Here is a 13,019-nt window from a genome sequence, read left to right on the forward strand (position 1 = left end):
ATTTTATTATTGTTATTATCATCATTATTATTTTCTTCCTTTCTGTTCTATTACACTGTTCTTATCTCAACCCACAAGTTTTACTCCCCCCACCCCACCCCCCGATTATCTCCCCCATACTACTGGGTAGGGGGAAGTGAGAGAGCAGCTGCTTGGTGCTTAGTTGCTGACTGGGGTTAAACCATGACACAGACCTGTGTGTTGTCCTCATGGAGGACATTGGTAGTGCTATACCAGAAACAAGCAAGTTGCTGGATGCATTTATTATTGGTTGTGTTAGAAAAGATTTGGTTACTGAAGAAGCTGCTTTTAATTTTAGTTTTTGATTATAATGCTAGTTGGTCGGATTTTTGTTGTTGTTGTTGCATAGGAGGTTTATACATTGTTGATTTATTATGTTCAGCTGCAAACTGACTTACCCCATAATTCCCCATTCCCTCACGGAAAAGTCTCTGTGCACATCACTCTGGTCCATAGAATTACAAAATATGGTCAAGTACGGTTTCAGCTGCAACATTCGAGCTAATAGTTTGTTCTTGTAGAGTTGATTGGAAGGTCTGTATTTTCACACTTAAAATTATTCAAATTGTGTGAAGTAATTTATTTAAAAATGATAGACTGAATTCTTAAAATACAGTTGTGTGGATCTCTGACTCTTTGGAACTGTTTGTCAGAAGTGTACTTGGGAATGTATATGTTTTGCTGTCTTGCTGTGTCTTTCCCTGTTCCTCTCAGGTGAATACTTTGTAAAATCATTTTGGTCACTGTTTGGAAACAACATTGTTCCCAACTAATAGCTTGCTGCAGGACTGTTAGTGATTTAAAATGGAGTGTTGTGGCTTAACCCCGGCTGGCAACTAAGCCCCACACAGCTGTTTGCTCACCCTGCCACCCCGGTGGGATGGAGAAGAGAATCAGAAGAGTAAAAGTGAGAAAACTCGTGGGTTGAGATAAAGACAGTTTAATAGGTGAAGTAAAAGCAGCACACGCAAGCGAAGCGAAGCAAGGAATTAATTCACCACTTCCCATCAGCAGGCGGGTGTTCAGCCATCTCCAGGAAAGTAGGGCTCCATCATGCCCAACAGTTACTTGGGAAGACAAATGCCATCACTCTGAGTGTCCCCCCTTAGTTCTTCTTCCCCCAGCTTTATATACTGAGCATGATGTCATATGGTCTGGAATATCCCTTTGGTCTGTGGGGTCAGCTGTCCCAGCTGTGTCCCCTCTGAACTTCTTATGCTGGTGGGGTGGTGAGAGAAGCAGAAAAGGCCTTGATGCTGTGAAAGCACTGCTCAGCAATAACTAAAACATCCCTGTGTCATCAACACATTTTCAGCACAAATCCAAAACATAGCCCCACACTAGCTACTCTGAAGAAAATTAACTCTGTCCCAGCCAAAACCAACCCATGGAGTTGTACCATGACCTGTGACAATGTGATGTTTCTTGGTGTTCATTTAAGAGAAATTAATACAGTGCAGGTGAGCCTCAAGGCAAAAAGGAAGAGTACTCTTCCCTGGATTTATTTTTAGCTTACCTTCATTTTTGCAAGGTTCTTCCTCATCTGTATGTTCAATAGGCCCAGCCAGGTTTTGGGTTTGTAGTCTTTCCTCTAGGAGTCATTGACAAATATATAGATTCCATGACTGAAAATACTCTTTCCAAAACAAAATGGTTGTTTATTTCTGGAAACAAGCGTGATCATGTAATCTATAATCTTTAAATTAGCTAGGACACCTTGGTATGGCTATTGCCCAGAGCCTCTTGTCTAATCTTAAGTCAGTGACTCACCACAATGTTTCTGGCTGTAGTCAGTTTCTCTGGGTCTGTCCCTCTGTCTCTTGCTGTCTCTGCATCTTGCTTTCTCCCAACTTCCCTGCCTTGTGATTTTTCCTTCTTTTTGTCTTTAGAACTCTCAGATTAGTTTGGAGAGGCAGATAATCCAAAATAAAGTGGTTTTCAGTGGTAGATTCACTGTCGTTCATTTACACTTTAGTCATTTACATAACTTGTTGTCGGATTCATATAATCATAGCCAAATTTAGCTTGGAAGGGTCCTCAGTATTCCTGAGTTTTAAACAATTAGTATTTGTTAAGGTCAGCCAAGCTATAACACTCAAGGAATCAGAAGCAGCATTCATTAAATTTAATCTTTTGGTCTGTAGCCATGTCAAATTGTGAAGACAACCATTCATTTTAGTGGAATTTTAATGTCTTAAATTTAAAGGCAATAATCGAGCTATATTGTAAGTTGCTAAAATGCAAATACCTATTTACTGATCTGGCAGCTTGGTTATGAGCCACAACTGGGTCTGATTTGGGTCTATTTCCAGGGACTTGTGTAGGAGAGGGCTTTGGGGATAAGGGAAGAAAAACAGAGAAAAGAAGCTTGTTTTTTCTGGTTTGGTGGACTTGAGCAAGTAAAATGCTGTGTGGTAGTTACCCATACAGGAAGTTATTCCATGAAGTCAATAAATGCATGGGAAAATTGTGTGCCATGTAATTTTAGTGACTTCTTCGTTTTCCGAATTCTACTCTGAAGTGGAAATAGGATGTTGTGCTTACTTAAAAACAAAACCAAAACACCCACAATTTGAGTTAGGGTCAGGAGTACAGTTTTGTACTTACGTTTATGCATGGACAAATCCTGGTGTGATTTCAGAAAGTAATTACTAAGGGATGATCGTTTATGTTTTTGAAGTGGAAGCAAAAGGGAGAGGATGATTCTTACAGAACCCCTGGAACCAGTCCAATGAAAAGGGGTAGGAACAGTGAGCCAGGGAGGCTTTTTGGCTTGTTCTTAGGTGAGCTCTGTGATTGACTTAAACCAAAATGTCAGAACTTTAATGGTCATTGAAAGACATGGAGTTTTAGGAGGTTAATTACCATTTTATTTTGTAAAATGGGGCATAGACTCATTGTGTCAGGCCTTTTCTTATGGTTTGGTAGGGTAAACATGCCTAGTAAGGAGTGTGTTTTCTCTCTTTTTTTTTTTTTCCATTTCCTCTTCTGGGTCTTCTAGAATAATACATTCTGTAAGATAATTTTCAGGTGTCCTGTATACAACTATTTATTATTTTGTCCATAGTGTCAGATATTTAATTAATTTGGCTGTCTTAGCATACCTGCGCATGGACAATCCTGATACAGATAAAGCCTAAACCACTAGGACAGTTGGGGCACCTTACCCAGAAGAGGTGAGAATGAAAACTGTTGTAATTGTTGATATTTTTTTTTTTTAATTGATGGACTTAATTTATTGGAATGATTAGAGAACATCAGTCTAATCCAATGAAATACCTGAGAAATGAATAAAATGTTAGAGCATTCAGTGTTGACAGTGCCTTAGCTACTCAGTTAAATTGCAGTACTAATTAGTAGTAGTCTTTCAGCTGCATTTCGTGATAGGCATTATTAGTAGACAATACTTGTTGCTTTTATTTGTAGACCTATCTGACTGTCTTTCTGATCACAAACATGCAGTGAGACTGAAATCCAGGGAGAGGCCTGTTGCAAAATGAATGGTGACAACATTACAAAATGCTGTAAGAGAGCAATTAGCCCGCATTAGACTTTATCGGGGCTATAACAACACAGAAAGAAAAGTTTTGTCTTCCTTTGGGAAGGTTAAAGCTTGCTTTTGTAGTAGCTATGTAAGAGGTTGGAACAAACAAGATGGTTTTGAGCTTACAGCTATGGCATCTAATCATATTCAAAACCATTTTTTTCTGTAAACAGAAAAATGCCCTGAGCTATCTGCAGTCTATTCAGAATAGGGTGCTCAGAACAGAAAATAAATTTGGTCAGTAACTCCTGTTTTGCAGACTTTTTGCCAGTTATTTGCTAAATACTCAAACTCTGCACTCTGCATGCTAATCCATTGGTACATTTGCTGGGAAGCAAAGTTGGCAGAAATGGGGATGTGTACTCAGCATGGAGTGTCTCCTTCCAGCCCTCTGATGTCAAACTTGCCTCGCAGGTAACAGTAGGTAGCAATCCTCCAAAGGGCTTTGGAAGCCCACCTGTGGTCCAAAGAATGACATCACCAGCCTGTTCCATTAGAGTCAGGTCAGAGTACATATCCTCAAATAGTTCTACCCAAGAGGGAGAATAGCTTTTGGCATAAGTAATTAACTCCTGTTTCTGCTTGGAGCCTGTATCAATCTAGCTATGATCAAGTGAATCCCCTTTCAGAGAGTAGTCTTCAAAATTGTCATGAACTGAAATTTCCTTCTGTTTTTAGAAGGAATGAAATTTGGTGGTATATATTGTTGAGTCTTCTTTGAAACAGATTTGAAAAGGGGCTCTGATAGAAATTTATATAATTCCCCCCCCCCCTTTGCTTTTGACTTAAGGGATGAGTTCAGATGCCAGCTGATGGTGTTTTCTCTTTGTTACTCAGTCACACAGGTGGGATGTACCTTTTAATAAACCACTGTACCTTATTGGTGTTGGCAGACAGTCTTTTTAAGGCTCTCAACTGCATTCTTTAAGTGGTAAACATATGTTGTCAATTTGTGCTATCATATTTGTTAAATACTTTTTTAAAGCCTTGATTGTATGACTAGAAGCTTCCAGTAGCTTTTCAGAAGCTACTGGAAGCTTCTAAAATTCTCATCTATGATTGATTACAGCTCTTCCCAGTAGAACTTTATGCTGTTTATTATGTAAGTTAACAATACAGATGTAAAAGCAAGGAATAGTATCAGGAATGCAATTTTATTTGAAGTACAGCTTAAATGTGAAGAATGCTCTGAAATAACTGTGTAATTTAAATCATCGTCCTTAGAGCTCTTCTGATTTCGCTTAATTTGCTTTTGTGAAGTGCAAAAGAAGTTTGTTAAATCAAAACTGCATGTGTTTGTGGTTATTTTGTATTCATTTAGTGTGGGTGAGTTATATGTGGGAATCAGCGTGGGGTTTCTAATCCCAAACAAAACTCTGCTGCTTGAGCTGATAATCCATAACTCATTACTAAGACTGAATAACTGGTGTCAAGGATGGTGGCCATGTTAAGACCTCTTTATGTAGGTCCACTGTAGATGAAGGCTGAGAGAGGTTGCACTTTGCACAAGTGTAAATTCTGTAATGCATGACAAAGAATGAAATGCCTGACAATTAATTTTAATTAGGAATTGAATTCAAGTACAGAAAAAATAATTCTATTTAAAGTGCTTGCATATGCCTTAGTACATTTTTCCCCTGGGATAGCAAATGTTCTGTTTTCTATGGCTTTAGTGTTGTGAAGGACTTCTTGGAGCATTTTTCAGGTAGATAAAGTAGTTGATTTGTCTAGTGGTGTAGAAATACAACTTTGATGCTGAGGTAATTGGATGCAAGTACATTCTAGGAAACTGAGAGGGTATATGAAAAGAACATGATGTAAAGGATTATTTGAAGGAATTCTGATGGTAGAAGGGAGAACATTCCTTTCTGTGTAGACTAACTACCTACTTCTCCAATTTCTCTATTTTGGGGGGGGAATGTGCAATATTAACTTGAGGAGGAGCATTATTAATCTTGTGCATTAAATAGATTGTGTTGCATGATGTGTAACCATGTATGAAATGAGTCTTACTCCTGTTATGTTTTCAGTAGTTTTATTATTTACTTTGTAAATAAAGATCTCTTGAAGACTTCAGTTTCGGGGGCTCATCTAGGCACTGCTTTCTGAATGACTGAGAGAGGGATTTTGTTTTATCACTGATAGTGTCCTTCCTAGTTTCTTTCTTTTAAAAATAAAATATAGTTGAAGTATTGTCTTAGGGAAAAAAAGCTTTAAAAAAAACCACAGTCAGTACAAGCAGAGAGCCAAGTAGGAAGCTACCTACTTAGAAGCTTTATTCTTTTGGTTCCTCTATTTGCAAATTTTTGTTTCTTTATTCAGCAGATTTAATTTATTTTTTGTTTCATTTCAGCATAAAAATAAACCACATGTGGTGACCTTAGCTAGGAGCCACTCCATTTCCTTGGCAGCTGCTGCTACACGCTACTTGTCTGACAGATGAGGCTAGGTCATGGTTACCAGAGGACACCCTTGTGGTCATAACCAAGTTGTAAATGTCACTAAGATTGTTTCTGAATGCCTATCACATGTGTATCGCTGATTCTGAAGTAGATAAAGTCAGCCGAAGATTCATTTGGGAGTTGGGACTCCCAGAAGATTACTTTTAAAGCCGAATAGCAGCAAGAGTTGTGACATGCATCCATAAGCAGTGGTAGTGATTTGACAGTTATTTAGCCCTTAGTTACTAGCCCTTTGGTAGAACTGACAGCACGCCTGCAAAGATAGTGAGGCCTGTTTCAGCCCCATTAATGTTGTCTTGAATGTGAGCGTGCAGTCTGAAAAAATGATAAATGTTCAGTGATTGATGATTTTATAGTCCCAGGGCACTTGGGTTGGTTTCTGGTAGCTGTGAACATCCCCCCCTCCCATCCCCCCTGCCCCCCCCCCCCCTTAATTAGGTCTGAGCTTTAGGTTTCTCTCTACCAGACTTAGAGAAGTGAGTAGTGGGAATTGTGAGATAATGCTTACAAATTTTTTTCAAAACTTTGGCTACAAAGGAGGTGCAATTTTGGGTGCCAGGTCTGTCATATTTTGGTACAGAATAAGTGATTCAGTGCACATCTGATCAGTCTAAGTGGCAAATGCTATATTCATACCTTTATATGGAAAAGCTGAAAGCATTTTGAAGTGTACAAAAGAGAATTTGAAGTAATTGGGTTAATTAACAGGTGCTTCCTAGGGCTTCTGTGTTTTCTGTCTCTATACCTTTGGCGCAAACTTTAAATAAGCCAGTGTTTCCTGACTGCATAAGGGTCACTCCAAGCCTGCTAAGTTGGCCATACTAATGCTAGAAAAGTGCAAAACAGTATTTCGGTTTGAGTGCTTGTTTGCAAATCAGCTGACAAAGTTGTTTTTTTAATCACCATTTCGAAGTAAACCTTTTGTCAGTAAGCTGTGCTGGTTAGTAATGTGATAGTGTCAAAATGCCTATTAATCTGTAGCAGTAATAGCAGGCTGCAATGGGAAATGGAATTTCTTCTTGTCATTTGCACTAACATTTTTTCCTAATGTCAGTGACTCTTCCTGACCTTTTTACTGTGTTGTTTTATTAATGCAAACAGAAACCTTAGGGGAAAAAAAAAATCAGTTGTGAGTTCTTCAGACTAATTATACTGTCTCAATGGTTAGCGACTTAATGCTAAGAGGATTCAAATATCAAAATATCTCAGTATTATTCAATTTTTAGAAATATTGTCCATGAGGATGCAGCTTATTAAGAAATTATGTGGTTTCTTCTTGATGGGGGAGGAGGAAAAGAGGGGGAGAAAGTAAAATGTGGGCAGGGAATAATTTCTGTGAGATAGACCCGAAAGCCAACTTTTGTGATTAATGACCAATTGTGACTCTGCACATTTAATTAGGAAAGTGTCATTACACTCAATTAGCAGGGCTGCCAAATAATCTGTTTAATACTCTGGTCTTTTTTTCTCTAGGGTTTTGCAGACAGTCCTCATTACAGTGATCACTTGAATGACAGTCGATTAGGGCCCCATGAAGGATTGTCCCCGACACCTTTCATGAACTCAAATCTGATGGGTAAGTAGGTAATTCTTTACGAGTATCCCCTCAAAGCCTCTTTGGTCAGAAAGAGACATTTTTCATTCCCTTGTCTAGGCCTGACATGTCAAGCATCTGGAAGTTGCTCCGTTTCTCATAGCAACACTGACTTTCCTATTGAAATCTTTTTACGTTGGGCAAATTCCTTATAAAGGCCATTGTCCAGGACTTTTTAGAAGAAGGAACCACCCAGATTTTCTTAAGTTGATCTAGAAAGCTGGTATATTTTGATTTGATTTTTACATTTCTCTTGTAAATTCTAAATTACTTTAAGGCTAGATTTCCTTAACTTTTGCTGAGAAGACATAGCAATTTTTAATTTGTGCATTAAAAAAAAAGAAAATTATTTTTCTAACACTATGGATTCCTGAACTACCTACCAATATGCTTTAGGCTTTTCTTCAGTTAATAATTTGAGGGCTTGCCTCTTATTTTTCATTTTCTAATTTCTTTGATATTTGTTATATTAGAAATGTTGTCAGTTCTAAGAAATAGAGGCAAACTCTTATTTTGCTAGGCAAATGTTGTTACTGCTTCCAGGCCTGTGGGTGTCTGACATTTTCTGCTTTTGAAACTGGAGAAACAAGGAAGCAAAATGTGTATTATATTGTGGCCTTGGGTATTGAAAGCTTTGTCTTCGTTGCCTGCACTTTTGTGTTACCTGAAACATGTTAATGTATTGATGGCATTGTTTGAAACTCTTCTTCTCCTTATTCCAGTTTGAAGCATAAAAATGTTGATTTCAAAGTATTTATTACTTGGCAGTACATGGTCTTGGGACAATTTTTTTCTCTTGCATCTTAAACTTAGGGATGACTCTGTTCTGAATTTGTACATTTGACATTGTTTCACTTGCATATTCTGCGTCTTTGTAGACATGACCTATTTTGTGATCTCAGTATTGTCCTTTTAAGACATAGCCATGGTAATCTAAGTGGATTACCTAAATCCAAATCCTGGTGGTCTGCAATTTCTTTTGGAAATCTTTCTACTTTGCTCAGTCTCTGTTTACTACTTTAATTTTCTCTGAAATAGAGGCTAAGCACAGCTATTGCTGAAAACAGAATTTAATTTAAACCTTCCTATATGAACATAAAAATATGTAATTTTAAAATGACTGTCTCTGGAGTCTTTGTTTAGAAAGAGTGCATGTCATTTGGTCAATGATACTTATATCTGAAGACAGTAAAGCTAAAATGTAGTTCCCCTTGGTTATTTTGATAAAGTGGAGTAGAACTTCCCTCCCAATACTCTTTCAAATATGTTGTGTTTTTTTAAATATGGGAGACTAAAAAGACAAATTACTTCAAGCACTTCTCCAGTGTTTTGATCAGTAGCACGTATGGAATGGCTCTAGGCTTTGTAGCTGATACTGATTTTATTTTACAAAAATACATAGCAAAGTTTGATATTTTTTTTTCATTTGTATTACCAAAGGCTAACTTTTTGCTCATGCTTTTATTTTGAGCCATCCAATTTCTAAACAATATATGCCTTTAAATATATGAAGAAAATAATTGGTACAACTATATGTTCTTAGTTTTTCAGTTTTATTGAAGAGATGGCTAGGTGATTCCATTAGACATAATAGAATTACATCATTAATACAGATTTGAGAAGCCTTCATTGAGATTGTTTTGTAGAGAGAATTAATGAATTGCAATATGTGTATGTATCAGTCATTTGCTCAAAGCAGCTGTAAAATGAAATAGTTTTGTAATGCTTTATGGCTAACAGTTCTTGTAGATGTTACTTTGTTGGAGCAATAGTACTTCATTTCCTTCTATATGCAGCAGGGAATTAGAGAAAGCTTTCAGTATGTATCTCTAAGAAATGTACCTCAAAACTCTAAAAGTATGCTTTTAAACGTATTCCACCTGTGTGTTTTGGTTTGTCATAACAAGAAATTATATTAATTTTACTTATGTTACAGTATAGGATGCAGCTTTGTATATCATACTTTCACAGCATGAATTTTTGCAGGATATATTAAGTTGATGCTGAAAGGTTGGAGAGAGGAATGATACAAACTACATAAAAACATTGAGTAGTAGTTTTCTGTGTAGTACCACTGTCTGTGTTTATGGTTTTCTGTCTGTTATTGAAAAGAAAAATGAGATGTTGTCTTAAGTATTTTTTAGACAAAAAAATGTTACACAGTGTGTTAATATCAAATTGTGGACAAGTTCCCATAAACAAAATAAAAACATCCATTTTATTAGTTACTGTAGATGATATTTAATGCATTGATTGATTATTCTGTGATCTTTAGAGGCTAAAAGGAGATGGAGGCTAAGAACATGAACTTGATGAGCTTATAGGAGATATCTCAGTAGGCTAATAGTGATGGAGCATCTGGGGTTCCATGCTGAAGATCTAAGAAATACATCCCTTCCCAACATTTTATCATGACTGAAATACATCTCTGAAATAGTTAAAAACTATTTAAAAAAAAAGAAAGAGCAACAACATATTTCACCATTGCTGTCAACACTTAAGAGCACCATTAAAAAAAGAATTGTGTGTCAAGGGGATGTTGTTATTTTGTGTATTATGTTCAGCCGTAAGCATATTTGCCTGAAGAGATAGTGGATTATAAAGTGCCACTGTCTTTCATGATGGAGCTCTCAAACATTTTAATGATCTTGTACATTGCAAAAGAGAGAAATTTTGTCTAACAAGAGTTGATAATGATTCAATAATGAACAATTTGCCACAGAAAGATGCATTTCCATATTCATTTAGATATTTTTTGAAGTGTTTTGCAGAGGAAGTAAAGCTATTATGTTGGATTGGTTAGCGTTCTTCACTAATGAATTCCAGAATTATCCTGTTGATTTGTTAGTATAAAAAAAGAAGGGCCGTTGCTTGTATTTTAAGTAAAACCACTGAATCCTCTTGGCACCAGCATAGTTTGTTGGTATCCATAGAGATATGTAGAAAATCAGGCTAAGATATATTGGTGGTATTGTAGCTCCATTTAGACTTGATAATCTTTGCTTATTCAACACTTTCTCTTTTAATTACATTCTAGAAAACTATTCACAAGGATACGATATTCTTTCTCTGTAATTCTGCTGCCTTGTAGTGCTCTGCACTTGCAAGTAGAGGTCAGTTTTTTGCTAGGACCCTTCAAGCATGTGGTATTGTATCTTCTGTTGTACTGTTCCCTGGACTTTATTCTACTGAGCTTTTCTACTTTTGCTTACCAGGAAGAAAGCAAGCAGATCATTCTTGAGTATAGCTTAAAGGGTTTTTTGTTCGTCGGTGTTGAAAATTTGAAGTAGGTGACTTCATTTCTTTTGTGTGTCTGTCTTTCCACAAGAGGTAGAAAGGATAAAGGCAAAACTTTTGTGCTCCATGTTCATCGTCTGTGTACTGCACGGTTCCACAAACTTGTACATGATAAAAAGTCATTAAAAAATTTAGTCAATAGCGAGTGAAAAGATGGTGGTTGAACATAAGCTTGCTGTGTTGAAATTGGTCACTTGAAATAGAGATCATTCTTCCAAGGTTTCTTTCACTTCCTTGTTTTCTCATTATTCCTTTAACTAGTTACTTTACAGTTTAATTGGGTTAAATTTTAGAGCTCAGGGTGTTTCTGAGCTAGCCACAGGGCTTGAAGGCCTGTCAGCCAAGGTAACTGGAAACTGTCATAATCGGAAACTCTGAATGTGTGGGAATGGAGAATTTTGTATCATTTGGATCTTCCTGACCTCACCTACTCACTGACTCTAGTAGATCAGCTGCAGGGTTGTAGTTACTAGTGTATTTCATGTCAACTGTTGCTGTTATAACACTTGCCTGTTAGTACCCTAGTGAGGTAGTGACTGTGCTCCTCTTCCTAATGAACTAATTTCTGCTTCATGCTAGGTATGGCCATGATATTTTCTTATGGCCAGCATTAAGAGTACGAAGGACCTGACAGTGCAGGGAAGTCAAGACATACATCAGTTCGTATTTATGAGGAAGGGAGTGAGTAGAAGCTTGTTACAGTAATTAGAGCTATAAATGATTCAGACTGTTAATCAAAATATAGTTTCTTGTACTCTGACTGTTTATACTGTGAATACAAAGGGTAAGCCTGATTCTTGACCTGATAGAAATAAATAGGTGAAAGAACCAAACAAAGTACTCTCTAATGGAAGCAGAGTAATACATTTTTGGGGTTTTTTTTGCAGTGTGGCTTCCTTTAATGTTGGTTGTACTTGATGCGCTTGAATCACTTGGGTAGTTTGTCATCAGGCTTCACAAAACAGGGTTTGCAAGTAAATTACATCTATATATACACCATTTATTTTACCCTCTATTAGTGTTTAACTGTCTTGTACCAATGTAGCAGGTGGTTAATAGGTATGTGCTGGGTAGAAATTGCCACGTGGAGCCAAGGGTGGCAGGAGTGGAGAGGTGCTTGATGTGTTGAAGCCAAATTCCATGAATTTTCAAAGGTAGTCTCACAAGCTACTGTGAAACTAAAGACTCGTTTTGTGGATTAATCATATAAATGAGCGATCAATATCTGGATTGGGGTGCCTTCTGATTTTAGAGTTACTGTTCTCTTAATTGACTTGATTGCCTGATTGTGTAGGTTTGTAAGAATGGCTGCTTCTGCCAGTGTGTCTTTCAAACTAGTGAAATTATTAGGTCTAATTTTTATTGTAAAATCTTATTTTTTGACTTGTAAGTTAAGCACTGCAGTTGGCTTGGATAGAGTAGTAAGTATTTTAAAAGATGAACATTAGGGGCATTTTTTTGAAGCAACACAGTAAATAGCTGAAGCCTCTGTAAGCTTTCCACTATTGATATTGTTCTTGAACAAGTGATGTAAGCCTTTTAAACCTTAAATTGGGAAAGGTTATTCTCAATAAAAGGAGAGGCTTTTGAACTTTAAGATACAATTAAAAGAAGGCATGCATCTGAATTGTTTCTCAGTTAAGAATCTAACTAATCTTCAGGAAAACGGCTAATTTTCTTCCTCAGTAGCCCTTCAGTACAAGACATTTGGAATCTAAGAGATAGAGCTTATTATCAAATGCCTTTATGATGGTGAAGGCAATAGTAGGAAGCAAGGAAGTGTAAATCGTTATTAAAACGGCAAATGTTAAGAATGATGCCATTATAGTTTTTGCTATGAACCTTGTTTTTATTACCTTTTAGGAAGGGAGAGGGCAGATGTGAGCAGTGAGTTGGCAGATCTTGTGTTTGTCCAAAATAATAGTTAGATTTCCTTGAATTGCCTTCTGTAGTCATTACTAATTTAACACATGGAATAAAATAGGCATCACAATGGAAATGATCTCCAGAGACATGAGTAACGGCAAGATTGATCTGAAATAATTTATAAGCAGTTACAGCAGTATTAACTTGGAGAATAGTGGGGACAGAATATTTTGTA

General features: G+C 36.9%; 1 protein-coding gene across 8 annotated transcripts in view; it reads left to right on the forward strand.

Moving 5' to 3' along the window:
• Positions 1-13,019, forward strand: part of TCF12 (transcription factor 12) — a 174,947-nt gene that overhangs the window by 55,087 nt on the left and 106,841 nt on the right. For all 8 annotated transcript variants that reach the window (XM_075045357.1, XM_075045358.1, XM_075045360.1 and 5 more), the window contains one exon: positions 7,501-7,603. In XM_075045357.1, coding sequence (XP_074901458.1) covers positions 7,501-7,603 — 103 coding nt within the window. The remainder of the gene's footprint in view (positions 1-7,500; positions 7,604-13,019) is intronic.

Source organism: Buteo buteo, chromosome 13, assembly GCF_964188355.1.
Source record: "Buteo buteo chromosome 13, bButBut1.hap1.1, whole genome shotgun sequence".
Classification (NCBI taxonomy): Eukaryota; Metazoa; Chordata; class Aves; order Accipitriformes; family Accipitridae; genus Buteo; species Buteo buteo.